At 38.9% G+C, this 18,161-nt stretch overlaps 1 protein-coding gene across 1 annotated transcript in view; it reads left to right on the top strand.

Annotated features, from left to right (window-relative positions):
- CFAP92 (cilia and flagella associated protein 92 (putative)) overlaps window positions 1-18,161 on the top strand; it is a 135,937-nt gene that overhangs the window by 95,512 nt on the left and 22,264 nt on the right. Inside the window, exon 11 of the mRNA XM_074334299.1 lies at window positions 9,667-9,861. Coding sequence (XP_074190400.1) covers window positions 9,667-9,861 — 195 coding nt within the window. The remainder of the gene's footprint in view (window positions 1-9,666; window positions 9,862-18,161) is intronic.

Genomic DNA, 18,161 nt, shown 5'->3' with positions numbered 1-18,161 from the left:
AAATGGATCAAAGACTTAAGCATAAGACCTGAAACAATAAACTGCATAGAAGAAAACATAGGTACTAAACTTATGGACATTGAGTTCAAAGAGCATTTTATGAATTTGTCTCCTAAGGCAATGGAAGTAAAAGCTGAAATGAATGAATGGGACTATATCCAACTCTAAAAGCTTCTGCACAGCAAAAGAAACCATTGACAAAATAAAGAGGCCACCAACTGAATGGGAGAAGATTTTTGCAAACAGTGTTCTGATAAGGGGCTAATATCAAAATATACAAGGAACTCATGCAACTCAACAAGAAATAGGCAAACAACCCAATTGAAAAATGGGCAGACAACTTGAGACATTTCTCCAAAAAGGACATACAAATGGCAAATAGACATAAGAAAAAATGCTCAACATCGCTAATCATCAGAGAAATGCAAATAAAAACCACAGTGAGATATCATCTCACCCAAGTTAGAATGGCTATCATCAACAAGACAAATAGTAACAAGTGTTGGAGAGGCTGTGGAGAAAAAGGAACCCTCATACACTGTGGTAGGAATGCAGACTGGTGCAGCCGCTATGGAAGGCAGTGTGGAGGTTCCTCAAAAAATTATGAATAGAATTGCCATATGACCCAGCAATCCCTCTCCTGGGTGTCTACCCACAAAATCTGAAAATATTTGTTCATAAAGACACGTGTGCTCCAATGTTCATTGCAGCTTTATTTACGGTGGCCAAGACATGGAAACAACCAAAATAGCCTTCGATAGATGAATGGATAAAGAAGTTGTGGTATATATACACAATGGAATACTATTCGGTGGTAAGAAAAGATGATATAGGAACATTTGTGACAACATGGATGGATCTTGAGAGTGTAATGCTGAGCGAAATAAGTCAGACAGAAAAAGCAGAGAACCATATGATTTCACTGATATGTGGTATATGAACCAAAAAAAAAAAACACAAGCAAATGAGAAACAAAAATTCATAGACTCATAGACACAGACAATAGTTTAGTGGTTACCAGAGGATAAGGGGGGAGAGGGGTGATAGATGAGGGTAAAGGGGTCAAATATATGGTGATGGAAGGAGAACTGACACTGGGTGGTGAACACACAATGTGATTTATAGGGGATATAATACAGAATTGTACACCTGAAATCTATGTAACTTTACTAACAATTGTCACCCCAATAAACTTTAATTTGGGTCGTTTTGTTTTCATTTTGTTTGTCTCGAGGTGTCTTTTGATTTCTTCCTTGATTTCATTGTTGACCAATTCATTATTTAGTAACATGTTATTCAGCCTCCATGTACTTGTGTGTTTTCCAGTTGTTTTTTTTATTTTTTGTTTTTGTTTTTCTTGTAATTGATTTCTAATTTCATGGCATTGGTCAGAGAAGATGCTTGAAATGATTTCAGTTTTCTTAAATTTATTGACACTTGTTTTGTGGCCTAATATGTGGTCTATCTTGGAAAATGTTCCATGTGCACTCGAGAAGAATGTGCAGTCTGCTGCTTTGTTGTGAAATGCTCTAAAAATGTCGATTAAATCCAACTAGTCTACTTTGTCATTTAAGGTCACTGTTTCTATATTGATTTTCTGTCTGGAGGATCTGTCCCTTTTTGTCAGTGATGTGTTGAAGTCCCCTACTATGATAGCATTACTGTTGATGTCTGTCTTTATGTCGGTCAATATCTGTTTTTATATATATAGGTGCTCCTACATTGGAGGCATTACATTAGGTGTTTACTAGGGTTATGTCCAATTGTTGGATCGATCCCTTTATTATTGTGTAGTGCCCTTTTTGTCATTTATTATATTCTTCATTTTAAAGTCTATTCTGTCAGCTATAAGTATTGCTACTTCAGTTTTTTTCTCATTTCAACTTGCATGAAATATCTTATTCCATCTCTTTACTTTCAGCCTGTGTGTGTCTTTTGAGCTGAGGTGAGTCTCTTGTATACAGCACATGCAAGGGTCTTGTTTTCTTTTTTTTTTTTTTAATTTTTTTTTAAATTTAATTTTTTAAAATTTATTGGGGTAACAATTGTTAGTAAAATTACATAGATTTCAGGTGTACAATTCTGTATTACACCATCTATAAATCACATTGTGTGTTCACCACCCAGCGTCAGTTCTCTTTCCATCACAATATATTTGATACCCTTTACCCTCATCTACCACCCGTCTCCCCCCATACCCTCGGGTAACACTTAAGCTATTGTCTGTGTCTGTAAGTTTTTGTTTCTTCAATTGTTTCTCTTGCTCTTTTGTTGTTTTCAGTTTTATAGCCAACATATCAGTGAAATCATATGGTTCTTGTTTTTTCTGTCTGACTTATTTCGCTTAACATAATAATATGAAGATCCATCCATGTTGTCACAAATGGTACTATTTCATCTTTTCTTATGGCAGAATAGCATTCCATTGCATATATATATACTCCATTTTCTTTATCAAATCATATATTGAAGAATTGGAAAATTTAAATAGACTGATCAACATTAAGGAAATTGAATCAGTTATCTGAAACTTTCTCAAAAGCAAAAGTCCGGGATCAGATGGCTTCCAAAAATTGAAGAAGAGACAATACTCCCTAAGTCATTTTATGAGGCCAACATAACCCTGATACCAAAACCTGGTAAGGATAACACACTAAAAAGAAAAGTATAGACCAATATCTCTGATGAATTCAGATGCAAAAATCCTAAGCAAAATTCTAGCAAATCGAATGCAACAATGCATTAAAAAGATTATACATCACGACCAAGTGGGGTTCATCCCAGGGGAAAAAGAATGGCTCAACAAACACACATTGATCAATGTCACATGCCACATTAAAAAATAAAGGATAAAAATCATGTAATTAGAACGAAAAAAGCATTTGACAAGATACAACATCCATTTATGATTAAAGCACTTAATAAAATGGGTATAGAAGAAAAATACCTTAACATAATAAAGAGTATATATGACAAACCCTCAGCTAATCTCATAATTAATGGTGAAAAACTGAAGCCCTTTGCTCTACGTTCAGGAACATGACAGGGCTGACCCCTATCACCTCTTCTTTTCAACATAGTATTGGAAGTCCTCGCCAGAGCAATCAGGCAAGAGAGAAATAAAAAGGATCCAAATTGGGAATGAAGAAGTTAAATTGTCACTCTTTACAGATGACATGATGCTATATATAGAAAACCCTAAAGACTCCACCAAAAAGCTATTAGACACAATCAACGAATACAGTAAAGTTGCTGGCTACAAAATCAATGTACAAAAGTCCACTGCATTCCTATATACTAACAATGAATTCTCAGAAAAAGAAATAAGAAATAAGAATTATTTTTGCAATTGCAACAAAAAGAATAAAATACCTAGGAATAAACTTAACCAAGGATGTGAAAGACCTATATACTGAAAACTATAAGACATTTTTAGAAGACATTGAAGACACAAAGAAATGGAAAGACATTCCATGCTCATGGATTGGAAGAATCAACATAGTCAAAACAGCCATATTATCCAAAGCAATATACAGATTCAATGCAATCCCCATCAAAATTCCAATGGCATTTTTAAAAGAAATAGAACAAAAAATTGTCAGATTTGTATGGAACCACAAAAGACCCCGAACAGCCAGAGCAATCCTAACAAAGAAGAACAATACTGGAGGTATCACACTCCCTGACTTTAGCTTGTTCTACAGGGCTACAATAATCAAAACAGCATGTTATTGGCAGAAAAACAGTCACATAGACCAATGGAATAGAATTGAGAACCCAGAAATAAAACCACATAAATATGGACAGACAATTTTTGACAAAGAAGCCAAAAACATACAATGGAGAAAAGACAGCCTCTTCAACAAATGGTGCTGGGAGAATTGGATAGCCACATGCTAAAGAATGACTCTAGACTGCTATCTGTCACCGTGTACCAAAATTAACTCAAAACGAATCAAAGACCTAAACATAAGAACTGAAACAATAAACCGCATGGAAGAAAACATAAGTACTAAAATTATGGGCCTTGGGTTCAAAGAGCATTCTATGAATTTGACTCCAAAGGCAATGGAAGTAAAAGCTAAAATAAATGAATGGAAGTATATCAAACTGAAAAGCTTCTGCACAGCAAAAGAAACCATCGACAAAATAAAGAGGCAACCACCCAATGGCTCCCATTGTTTATTTTGCAAACAATGCCTCCAATAAAGGGCTAATATCCAAAATATATAAGGAACTCATACAACTCATTAACAACAACAAAAAAAAGTAAGACAAAACAATCCAAATAAAAAATTGGCAGACGACCTGAAGAGACATTTCTCTAAAGAGGACATACAAATGGCCAATAGACATATTAAACAATACTCAACATGACTAATCATCAGAGACATGCAAATAAAAACCACAATGACATATCACCTCACCCCAGTCAGAATGGCTTTCATCAACAAGACAAGCAGTAACAAGTGTTGGAGAGGCTGTGGAGAAAAAGGAACCCTCATACACTGTTGGTGGGAATGCAGACTGGTGCAGCCTCTGTGGAAGGCAGTGTGGAGGTTCCTTTAAAAATTCACAGTCAGGCAGTGTAATACCTCCAGCGTTGTTCTTTTTTCTTAGGATTGCTTTTGCTATTTGGGGTCTTTTGTGATTTCATCCAAATCTGATGATATTTTTATTCTGTTTCTTGAAAATGTGCCATTGGGATTTTGATGGGGATTGCATTAAATCTGTATATTGCTTTGGCTATTTTAACTTTGTTGATTCTTCTAATCCATGAATATGGAACATCTTTCCACTTCTTTGTGTCTTCTTCAATTTTTTTCAGCAATGTCTTGTAGTTTTTAGTGTATATGTCCTTCACATTCTTTGTTAATTTATTCCTAGGCATTTTATTGTTTTTGTTGCAATTGCACATGGAATTTTTTTTTTCATTTCTGAAATTCTTTGTTAATATTTAGGGATGCAATGGATTTTTGTACATTGATTTTGTATCTTGCTACTTCATGTCTTTATTGCTTCTAATACTTTTTTGGTGGAGTCTTTAGGGTTCTCGATATAAAAAATCATGTCATCTGCAAAAACTGACAATTTGATATCTTGTATTCGGGTATTTTTTATTTCTTTCTCTTGCCTGATTGCTCTGGTGAGGACTTCCAACACTATGTTGAATAACAGTGGTGAGAGGGAGCATCTTTGTTTTTCTCCTGATCTTAGATGGAAAGCTTTGAGTTTTTCACCATTAAGTATGATATTAGCTTAGGGTTTTTCATATATAGCCTTTATTATGTTGATGTACTTTCCTTCTATATGCATTTTATTAAATGTTCTAATCATAAATGGATGTTTGTCTTGTCAAATGCTTCTTCTGCATCTATTGATATGATCATATGTTTTTAATCTTTTGTTTATGTGATGTATCACATTGGTTGATTTGCATATGTTGAACCATCCTGTGCTCCAGGGATGAACCCCACTTGATTACAATGTATAGTACTAAATATGCCAGTATTTTGTTTAGAGTTATTGCATCTGTATTCACCAGAGATATTGGTCTGTAGTGTTCCTTTTTGTGTTATCTTTAACAAGTTTTGGTATCAGGCTAATGTTGACCTCATAAAATGAGTTAGGAAGTGTTGCCTCTTCTTCAATTTTTTGGAAGAGTTTGAGAAGAGCACGTATTGAATCATCTTTGAATGTTTGGTAGATTTCACTAGTGAAACCATCTGGTCCCAGACTTTTGCATTTTGGGAGGCTTTTGATGATCATTTCAATTTCCTTGCTGTTGATCGGTCTATTTATATTTTCCAGTTCTTTGTGATTCAGTCCAAGAAGGCTATATGTTTCTAAGAACTTGTCCATTTCTTCTAGGTTATTGAAATTGGTGGCATATAGTCCTTCATCATATTTCATCTGATTCTTTGTATTTCTTTGGAATCCATTTCTGATTTTGTTTGTCTTTTCTCTTTTTTCCTTAGTGATTCCAGGGGTTTCTGAATTTTACTCATCTTCAAAGAATCAGCTCTTTGTTGCATTAACTTTTTCTATTGTCTTTTTGGTCTCTATTTCTTTTAATTCTGCTCTAAATTTTATTATTTCCTTCCTTCTGCTGACTTTGGGCTTTATTTGCTCTTTTTCTAGTACTTTAAGGTGTAATGTTAGGTTGTTTTTTTGGGATTTGTTTTTGGTTTGTGTCATGAGATTGGCCTGTAATTATGAAAACTTCCCTCTTATTACTGCTTTTGCAGCATCCCAGCTGTTTTGATATGATGCATTTTTATTCTCATTTGTTTCTATGTGTCTTTTGATCTCTTCTTGTATTTCTTCTTTGCCCCAGTGATTCTTTAGTAGAATGTTGTTTAATCTCCACATACTTGTGGGTTTTCCCACTTGATTTTGCATTTGATTTCCAATTTCAAAGCGTGATCAGAGACTATGCTTGGTATGATTTCAATTTTCTTAGATTTGCTAAGGCTAGATTTTTTTGTTTTTTTTTTATTCCAACATATAGTCTATCCTTGAAAATGTTCCATGAAATGTACATTAGAAAAGAATGTATGGTCTGGTGTTCTAGGATAAAGTGCTGTATAAATGTCTGTCCATAGCTATCAATGGGGTATTTAGGTCACCTGCTTTTATTGTGTTTTTGTCAGTTTCCCCCTTTAGTTCTGATAGTAGTTGCTTTATATATTATGGTACTTTCTGATTGGGGGTGTATATGTAAATAAATGTTATGTCTTTTTGATGTATTGTTCCCTTTGTTGTTATGTAATGTCCATCTTTGTCTCTTGCTACCCTTTTTTTTATCCTGAAATCTTTTTCATCAGATATAAGTTTGGCTACACCCACTTTTCTCTGAATGCCATTTGCTTGAAGGATTTTTTCCCCCTGCCCTTTCACTTTGAGTCCATATTTGTCTTTGCAGCTGAGATGTGTCTCCTGAAGGGAGTTTTGGATAGGTTTTGGTTTTGATCCAATCTGCTACTCTGTGCCTTTTTATTGGTGAGTTCAGTCCATTTACATTTAAGGTCATTATTGATGTATGAGGATTTCCTATAGCCATTTTATCTTGTTTTCTGGTAGTTCAGTGTCTCCGTTGTTTCTTTGCTTTTGTGTTTCTGTCTGTTATTTTAGTTTGGTGATATTCAATTATTTTTCTTCTGTTACTTCTTTTTTTATGTTATGTATCTCAGTTGTGGATTTTTTTTGAGAGGTATCATTAAGTTAATGTAAAAGAAAGTTTCATGTATACAGTAGTCCTTTTTCTTCTGCATGCATCTTATCTCCATTTTCCTTTGCAAATTCAAAACTTCACCTCCTCCCCTTTATGTTTTTGTTGTCACAAATTATCCCTATTTATGCTGTTTATTTATTTATTTATTTATTTATTTATTTATGAGTTCCCTATTTATTTATGGGTTCATTTCTGAGTTACAGTAGCTATAGTCATCGTTTTCTCTCTTTTTAAAAATATTTTGCCTCCTTTAACATTTATGTTATATTTAAGTACACAGCGCTTGTTCTGAACAAGGGTTGCAGTTTTCTGCTTCTGTCTGTCAGTCATCTTACTCATATTTTTGTATCCTGTTGTCTTTTTGTTTCAGGTAGAATAACCCCTTCAGTATTTCCTGTAAGGCAGGCCTTGTGAAAAATTCCCTCAGCCTCTGCATGTCTGGAAAGGTCTTTATTCCTCCTTCATATCTAAAAGATAACTTTGGTGGATATATTATATTTGGCTGGTATTTTCTCTCTTTCAATCATTTAAATATTTGATTACACTCTCTCCTAGTTTGTACAGTTTCTGCTGAAAATTCCAATGATAATCTAATGGGTTTTCATTTATAGATTACCATCTTCTTAACCCTGTCTGACTTGAGAATACTTTGTCATTAAATTTTGACACTTTTAAATATAATGTGCCTTGGAGAAGGCCTCTTTAGATTGAGATAATTAGGTGTTCTGTTTGCTCTTGGATTTGGGGATCCAGTTCTTTCATAGGTAGGAAATTCTCATTGATTATTTGTTTGAAAAGACTCTCTGTTCCCTTCTCCTTATCTTCTCCTTTCAGTATACCCATTATTGCTCTTTCAGAAGGAGTCAGATAGTTCTTGTAGACGTCTTTCATTTTGTTGTTTTTAAATCTCAAGTCTTTCTCTTCTTCCATCTGCATCATTTCCAGATTTCTGTCTTCAGTATCACTAATTCTTTCCTCCATCTGGTCGGCTTTGTTTCCTAAGATCACTATTTCATTCTTCATGCCTTTTATTGAGTTCTTCAGCTCCAGAATTTCTATTTGGTTACTTTTTAAAATTTCATTCTCTTTGATAAAGTTTGCTTTTGTTCATTAATTTTATTTCTGAGTTCATTAAACTACCTGAGTCTTCTTGCACCTCATTGAGTTTTTTCAGAACTGCAATCTTAAATTTTCTGTCAGTTAAGTCCAATATTTCCATGTGTTTAAATTTATTCTCTGGAGATTTTTCATTTTCTTTCAGAACTGCCTCAAACCTTAGTTGTTCATGGTATTTGATGGATTATTTCTCAGTCTAGGCATATCAGAGTGAGCTCTGCAGCTGGTTAATAAGAGGTCATTTTTTTTTCCAATAGTTGACACTGGAGCATTTTATTTGGTCTGGTACAACTCTGCTGAGAGGTGAAAAATGTCTTGTATTCCCTGAGGAGGTGGGTGTCTCCTCTGTGACCAGGTCACCTCAATCTCAGGGCACCACCCTCATGGGCAAATGTGGTGGGTGACGGGATTCTGAACCCCTGAAATCACAGAGCTGCTCCTACAGCTGCAGTGCTGTGCTATTTGAGGAGTCCCTGGTACCCTGCTGAGACCAGCTGTGATGTGTGTGGGTGGGGTGGGCTGGGAGAGGCCACTGGTGTGTTTGTAGCTTTGTGTCCTAGTAATGGCGACCGCCAGACCTCAGCTGCCTCTCTTTGTCCATACTTGTCCCGGGGATTAGCCACAGTATGTGTCTGCCCCTCAGGAACTCTCTCTCCAGTGCTCAGGGCTGCAGATATTCTCCTTTATAACCTGACTCTCACTGTTAGTTTTTTCTGGGGCCTGCTGCTAGCTCTGGGAGGGTACAGGAGGGCAAGCTCTGTGAGGCTGGAGGAGGCAGCCAGGCTCCATGGCTTTGATTTCTGCCTGGCGGTGAGGGCTGCTAGACCATGGCTATCACACTTACGTATACAGGCTCTGCCCCGAGGTCTCTGTGCTGATCCCTGGGTTCAGCAGTATTATACGCCGATTCCCTCAGGCAGGAAGGCTCGGGGCCACAGAGAGTCCTCCTGCAGCCTGGATGCTCCTGTCCCGGAACACAGAGTTAGCTCTGAGCTGTGTCCATAGCCCACATCTCAGCACTTCCCCTTTCCCTCCTCCCCTGTTCTCCCCATTCACCCACCTTCAGATGTTTCAATACACAGATCTTTCAGACGTGTATGTGTGTTGCACAGGGAATCCTGTATTGAATTTTAGCTGTTTGAGTTGTTGTAACTTCAATGAGAGAGATCAAAGGGACCCTTCATGCTGCCATGCTTCTTACACCACCACCCCCTCAACCTTTTAAACAAAAGCTCTGCCAGCCAGAGCAAAACCACAAAGTATATCAAGAGTCTGCAGAGCAGGGTTAAAGCCTGTCCTATGGCCTTGTCTTGCAGAATGACCAAATCAGAATATGGGAAATGCAAAGTCCTCTACAACTCCCAGCTGCTGTTCCAACACCGCCACTATGCAGACCTGGGGACCATCCTGTACCACGTGCACCTCTTCCAGCCGCTGTCACAGCTCATGAAGCACACGTCACTCTATGTGCGCAATGCTGTACCACAGGAGGCCTTCCAGGCCCTGACCAGGTGTGCACCGTAGCCTGCTGCAGGACGGGAGCTGCCACTATGCCTGTGGTGGCCTCCACGGGCAGCACAGTGACCCTTTGAGGTGTAGTTTTTAATTTTCTTGCCCGAAGAAGCCTAGGCAGGAGTGGGTGCAATTCCAAGGGACCCCGAGCCTACATCCTTCCCACTATTTCACATTCTTTCTGGAGAGATTGAGAAAGATATTGGTGAAATAAAGACAGTTTATTTGAACACAGGTCACCTGAACATATCTGCTGTACTTGGGGAATATCCAAGAATAGCCTTATGAATGAAAAAACTAGTTAAAACCCATTTTCCAGTGAGTTATGGGGAAACAGTGAGGACTGAGACTGCCAGGCCCACCAGGCCAACAACAGTTTTTCTCACTCAACCAAGTGTTTTGTTTTCTACCTGCTCATCCCCTAAGCCCTGTTCCACCCTCCCTCCTTATTCCTCAGAAAGCCCATCTCCAAAGATCTTGATCTTTCACTACTTGCACCCCTTTCCCTGAGCTTTTCCTTCTGTGCCAATCCTGGTGACCTCCCTGGCCCTCAGTAGTGGGCATTCTCACCCTGGGCAGCTGTGTGCTCCTCCTGCTGGGTCATACTATTCCTGTTTGGCTTCAGAGTTCCTGCATTCATGGACAGAATGCCACTTTGCAGTGCTTGCTCCAGGTGGAGGGCTAAGTGGAGACTGACAAAGAAGAGTGTAGTGGGTACATGAGACCATAGCTAGTTTGTGCCCAGATCAGTGAAGCAATAAAGAAAGGACCATGGCAGTTTTTTCAGGAGGTCAGGAAAGTCTGACCTTGAGAAGCAACAAGTGAACCAAGGAAAAATGGCGGCGTGAGGTGAGCCTCTGTAAAGCTCCCCTGGAATTTACAACGAATCGAACAACAAAAACTCCAAAAAGGACTCCCTGCACAGCAGACAGGCAAGACGAAGAGGCCAACTACCGAAATCACCTACAGGTGGGAGATTCACGCTAGCGGGGGAAGAGGGAAGGGAGAAGTGCGGAGACAGGGCCGCTCTGGCACAGGACGCAGACCTCGCTCAGTGCACCGAGCGCGCTGCTTCCCGGAACTACCGCAGCTGCAGGAGAGGGAAGAACTCGGACTGCTAGGGCTCCGCTTATGACCCACAGGGCTGACAGGGCAGCATATAACACGGCTGAACCCAATGCTCACGGCAGAGACCTCGGAGAAAAGACTGAGGGAAAAAGGCTGAAAACGGTGGTTTAAGCCCTCACTGCCGAGCCGAGGACGGAGCCTTAGGCACTGAGACTAGCCGCCCCCTCCCTCCCCTCCCAGAGCTCGCCCCGCCCCCACCTGCCTGGTGCTAGAAGCAGAAGAGTAGCAGTGTCAGATCAAAAGAACCGAATATTTGCTGTTCTGAGAACTGTGGACCGCAGACACAGATTCGCAGCCCAACTAGTTCCAGCAAAGGGGAGGGAGCTGTGGAAGCAGGACCGGCTGTGGTGGTGGTCGCCGCCATTGCTCTGGGCCACCTCTCACAACTCACCCCGTCCCTGGCCCTACCTATCTGGGCGGATCCCTGCAGGAGTAAATAGAACTGCTGAAACATACGGGCTCTGAATCTGGAGCTGGAAGAGCTTTGGAACATCAAAAGTTCTCCACATACCCACTGGGACACTGAGCCCTGTGACCTAGGAGAACTATTAACAGAGGAGAAGCCTGTCACCCAAGGAATCCCCCCCCCCATTCTGTGAGAAGCTGGAATAGTGCAGAGAAAACATAGCACTACCATGTGGGAGAAGAAAAATAACTGCAGTCGGAGAAAAAAATAAAACATTCTACCAACAAGTACTGGAAACCAAAAGAAAGACCGCTTCCTATCAACCTGTTGCAGAAGCCACTCCTGTAGATGTCTAGGAAGAGAAATACTAAACCGGTAATTGCCATGAATAACCAAGGCAACAAGACAGCTCAGAAAGAAAGTGAAAAATCTCCAGAAAAGGCACTTAAATATACAGAAATATGTGACTTAAATGACAGAAAATTCAAGATTGCAGTTCTGAAAAAACTCAATGAGATGCAAGAAAACACAGATAGGTAGTTAAATGAACTCAGAAACACAATCAAAGAACAGCATGAGCATTTTACGAAAGAGATTGAAATCTTAAAAAAGAACCAAATAGAATTTCTGGAGATTAAGAACTCAATAGAAGAAATTAAGAATGAAATAACCAGCTTAGGTAGTAGAGTTGACCAGATGGAGGAAAGAATCAGTGACATCGAAGATAGAAACCTGGAAATGACACAGATGGAAGAAGAGAGAGACTTGAGACTTAAAAGAAATGAAAGAACTCTACAAGAACTTTCTGACTCCATCAGAAAGAGCAATATAAGAATAATGGGCATACCAGAAGGAGAAGAAAGAGAGAAGGGAACAGAGAATATATTCAAACAAATTGTCGATGAGAACTTCCCAAATTTGTGGACAGAACTGGACCCTCGAATCCAAGAAGCAAATAGAACACCTAGTTACCTCAATCCCAACAGGCCTTCTCCAAGGCACATTGTATTGAAGCTGTCTAAAATCAACGACAAAGAAAGAATCCTCAAGGCAGCCAGGGAAAAGAAGACGGTAACTTACAAAGGAAAGCCCATTAGATTATCATCAGATTTTTCAGCAGAAACTCTACAAGCCAGGAGAGAGTGGAACCAAATATTCAAACTATTGAAAGAGAGAAATTATGAGCCAAGAATAATATATCCAGCAAAGATATCCTTTAGATATGAAGGAGGAATAAAGATCTTTCCAGACATACAGAAACTGAGGGAATTTTCTAATATACAACCTGCACTACAAGAAATACTAAAGGAGGAAATTCGACCACCATCTACAGAGACAATTTGTGGCAACCAAAACATAAGAAAGGGGGAGAGTAACGGCCTGTGCCGGAATATGGGGAAGGAGAAAGTAAGCGTGCTGAAGAAAATGGAATACTCTAAATATCAAAGTCTGTTTTACATAAACTTAAGGGTATCCACTCAAAAAACAAATTCAGAACTGAAATATATACTGTAATAAAAGAAGAAACAGTGGGAAACATCATAGAATACCACCACAGAGCAATAATAGACAACAACAGAAAGGCAAAGAAACAATGGAGACACAGCCTTACCAGAAAACTAAAGATAGAATGACAGGAAATCCTCACATATCAATAATCACCCTAAATGTAAATGGACTGAACTCACCAATAAAAAGGCACAGAGTAGCAGATTGGATCAAAAAACTAAACCCAACCATATGCTGTCTCCAAGAGACACATCTCAGCTACAAGGACAAGCATAGACTCAAAGTGAAAGGGTGGAAATTGACACTCCAAGCAAATGGTACCCAGAGAAAATCAGGTGTAGCCATAATGATATCAGATGAAACAGACTTCAAGGTGAAAAAGATAACAAGAGACAAAGATGGACATTTCATAATGGTGAAGGGGACTATACAACAAGAAGACATAACAGTCATCAATATTTATGCCCCCAATCAGGGAGCACCGAAATATACCAAGCAACTACTAACAGAACTAAAGGGAGAAATTGACCAAAACACAATTATACTAGGGGACTTAAATACATCATTGACAGCTATGGATAGATCATCCAAACAGAAAATAAATAACGAAATAGTAGCCCTAAATGACACATTAGATGAAATGGACATAATTGACATTTATAGAGCACTTCATCCTAAAACATCAGACTATACATTCTTTTCTAGTGTACATGGAACATTCTCAAGGATAGACCATATATTGGGACATAAAATCAGTCTCAACAAATTTAAGAAGATTGAAATCATACCATGCATATTCTCTGATCACAAGGCTTTGAAATTGGATATCAACTGTAAAAAGAAAGCGGAAAAACACAAATACATGGAGATTAAACAACATACTTTTAAAGAAGGACTGGGTCAAAGAAGAAATTAGAGGAGAGATCAAAAGATACATAGAAACAAATGACAATGAAAATACATCCTACCAAAATTTTGGGATGCAGCGAAAGCAGTTTTAAGAGGGAAATTTATCTCATTACAGGCCTATCTCAAGAAACAAGAAAACTCCCAAATAAATAACCTCATGTTACACCTTAAAGAACTAGAAAAAGAAGAACAAGTAAAACCCAAGGTCAGCAGAAGAAAGGAAATAACAAAAATTAGAGCAGAACTAAATGAAATAGAGAACAAAAAGACAATAGAAAAAATTAATGTGACAAAGAGCTGGTTCTTTGAAAAGATTAACAAAATTGACAAACCCTTGGCTAGACTTACTAAGATAAAAAGAGAGAAGACACTGATTAACAAAATCAGAAATGAAAGAGGGAAGTTATCACGGACACCACAGAAATACAAAGGATCATCCAAGAATACTATGAAGGACTATATGCCACCAAATTCAACAACCTAGAAGAAATGGACAAGTTCTTAGAAACATATAGCCTTCCAAGGCTGAACCATGAAGAACTGGAAAATCTAAACAGACCGATCACCAGTAACTAAATTGAAACAGTCATCCAAAACCTTCCCAAAAGCAAAAGTCCAGCACCAGATGGCTTCACTAGTGAATTCTACCAAACCTTCAAAGAGGATCTAATACCAATCCTGCTCAAACTCTTCCAAAAAATTGAAGAACAGACAGTACTCCCTAACTCATTTTATGAGGCCAACATTACCCTGATACCAAAACCTGGTAAGGACAGCACAAAAAAAGAAAACTACAGACCAATATCTCTGATGAATACAGATGCAAAAATCCTAAATAAAATTCTAGCAAATCGAATACAACAATGCATTAAAAAGATTATTCATCACGACCAAGTGGGGTTCATCCCCGGGGCACAAGGATGGTTCAACATACGCAAATCCATCAATGTGATACATCACATAAACAAAATAAAGGACAAAAATCATATGATTATATCAATTGATGCAGAAAAAGCATTTGACAAGATACAACATCCATTTATGATTAAAACACTTAATAAAATGGGTATAGAAGGAAAATACCTTAACATAATAAAGGCCATATATGACAAGCCCTCTGCTAATCTCATAATTAATGGTGAAAAACTGAAGCCCTTTGCTCTACGTTCAGGAACATGACAGGGCTGCCCCTATCACCTCTGCTTTTCAACATAGTGTTGGAAGTCCTTGCCAGAGCAATAAGGCAAGAGAAAGAAATAAAAGGCATCCAAATTGGGAATGAAGAAGTTAAATTATCACTCTTTGCAGATGACATGATGCTATATATAGAAAACCCTAAAGACTCCACCAAACAATCCAGAAACAATCAACGAATACAGTAAAGTTGCTGGCTACAAAATCAACGCACAAAAGTCCATTGCTTTCCTATATACTAACAATGAAATCATAAAAAGGAATACAAAAAACAATTCCTTTTGCAATTGCAACAAAAAGAATAAAATACCTAGGAATAAACTTAACCAAGGATGTGAAAGACCTATATGCTGAAAACTATAAGATATTTTTGAAAGAAATTGAAGAAGACACAGAGAAATGGAAAGACATTCCGTGCTCATGGATTGGAAGAATCAACATACTTAGAATGGCCATATTACCCAAAGCAATATACAGGTTCAATGCAATCCCCATCAAAATCCCAATGGCATTTTTTAAAGAAATAGAACAAAAAATCATCAGATTTGTTTGGAACCACAAAAGACCCCGAATAGCCAAAGCAATCTTAAGAAAAAAGAACAATAATGGAGGTATCACACTTCCTGACTTTGGCTTGTACTACAGGGCTACAATAATCAAAACAGCATGGTATTGGCAGAAAAGCAGACACATAGACCAATGGAATAAAATTGAGAACCCAGAAATCAAACCACATAAATATGGACAGATAATTTTTGACAAAGAAGCTAAAAACATACAATGAAGGAAAGACAGCCTCTTCAATAAATGGTGCTGGGAGAATTGGATAGGCACGTGCAAAAGAATGAAACTGGACTGCTGTTCGTCACCATGTACCATAGTCAATTCAAAATGGTACATGGTGACAAAGACTTAAGCATAAGACCTGACACAATAAACTGCATAGAAGAAAACATAGGTACTAAACTTATGGACCTTGGGTTCAAAGAGCATTTTATGAATTTGACTCCAAAGGCAATGGAAGTAAAAGCTAAAATAAACGAATGGGACTATATGAAACTTAAAAGCTTCTGCACAGCAAAAGAAACCATCGACAAAATAAAGAGGCCACCAACTGAATGGGAGAAGATTTTTGCAAATAGTGCCTCCGATAAGGGGCTAATATCCAGAATATACAAGGAACTCATGCAACTCAACAACAAAAAAACAAACAACCCAATTGAAAAATGGGCAGAGGACCTGAAGAGACATTTCTCCAAAGAAGACATACAAATGGCAAATAGACATATGAAAAATGCTCAACATCACTAATCATCAGAGAAATGCAAATAAAAACCACAATGAGTTATCACCTCACCCCAGTCAGAATGGCTATCATCAACAAGACAAATAGTCACAAGTGTTGGAGAGGCTGTGGAGAAAAAGGAACCCTCATCCACTGTTGGTGGGAATGCAGACTGGTACAGCCCTTATGGAAGGCAGTGTGGAGGTTCCTCAAAAAATTACGAATAGAATTACAATATGACCCAGCAATTCCTCTCCTGGGTATCTACCCAAAAAACCTGAAAACGTTTATACATAAAGACACGTGTGCTCCAATGTTCATTGCAGCTTTGTTTACAGTGGCCAAGACATGGAAACTACCAAAATGTCCTTCGATAGATGAATGGATAAAGAAGTTGTGGTATATATACACAATGGAATACTATTACGGCGGTAAGAAAAGATGATATAGGAACATTTGTGACAACATGGATGGATCTTGAGAGTGTAATGCTGAGCGAAATAAGTCAGGCTGAAAAAGCAGAGAACCATGTGATTTCACTGATATGTGGTATATAAACCAAAAACAACAAAAGAACAAGACAAACAAATGGGAAACAAAAACTCATAAACACAGACAATAGTTTGGTGGTTGCCAGAGGGTAAGTGGTTGGGGGGTGGGTGATGAGGGTAAGGGGTATCAAATATATGGTGATGGAAGGAGAACTGACTCTGGGTGGTGAACACACAATGGAATTTATAGATGATGTAATACAGAATTGTACACCTGAAATCTATGTAATTTTACTAACAATTGTTACCCCAATAAATTTAAAAAATAAATTAAAAAATGAAAAGAGAAGCAACAAGCAGACATTCACCAGGTGGACAATTCACTCACTGTCAGTTTGGGGCAGGGGGTGCGAACCATCTCTTTATGTTTCAGAGCTAGCAATAGGTCTGGCCAAGAGTTGGCCCTCTGCCTGTGCTCGCTGAATGTATTAATAAAGGAGAGGATGGAGGGAGGAGCAGGAGAGACAGGGAGAGAGCACAGGGAACAGAGGAAAAAAATCAGCGAGGGCTCAGAAGGCTTCCCTTTATTCCCCAACCCTCCACCCAAGGGGCTGGGCAAGTGTATACAGGATAACCCCAAAATAACAGCCAAAGCTGCAAGTCAGGAAGCGGCACAGCAGGAGGCTCCTGTTGGGCAGGTGCTGGAGCATTGGAGTATCCAGAGCCTTGGTGATCAACTGGGGGAGCGTGGACCCTACCCTGCCTGGTGGGTGATAGGGCGTAGCTGGGGGGTTCTGTTAGGAGATGGGAAGACACTGCTATTTGTTAAGTGCTCACTGCTTCCTAGTTAGTTACATCCATTATGGCTTTATTCCCGTCTGAAAAGTCAGGAAACAGAAGCTCAGAGAGGCCAAATGGTGCGCCAGGTAACTCAATTAGTGACAAGCAGAGCCCAATCAATCATCCTCAGGCATTACCTCATGCCAGACCTCAGAAACAGCAGAGACAGTGAGCAGCAAAACATAGCTCCCACCTGTATTCCCAAGAGCACTGGCATGAATCAAGTGCCTGCTGCAAGCCAGGCCCAGGGACGGTGCAGTGAGGGGGAGTCCTCGGGGTGGGGGGTGTTCTTTGCTCAGTCCTTGAGCTTTACTAAGACATGAGGCTGTGTGCACAGTGCGCTCCTCCTGGGGAACAAACTCTGAGGTCAACACCCTTAACAGTCAGTTGGCTGGGGCTGCTCTCTGGTGATTGGTGATTGGTGTGGAATAAGGCCACAGTAGCAGAAAAATAATCAGAACAAAAGCTTAGAAGTCTTTACCTTGTGGTGCTGGCAGGAGAGAGAACAGGAGGCATTCCCCCTTGTGAGCCAGCTGA

Source organism: Rhinolophus sinicus, linkage group LG01 (genome assembly GCF_036562045.2).
Source record: "Rhinolophus sinicus isolate RSC01 linkage group LG01, ASM3656204v1, whole genome shotgun sequence".
NCBI classification, from domain to species: Eukaryota; Metazoa; Chordata; class Mammalia; order Chiroptera; family Rhinolophidae; genus Rhinolophus; species Rhinolophus sinicus.
The sequence above is the reverse complement of the archived record's forward strand: the minus strand, read 5'-3'. Positions and strand labels throughout refer to the sequence as shown.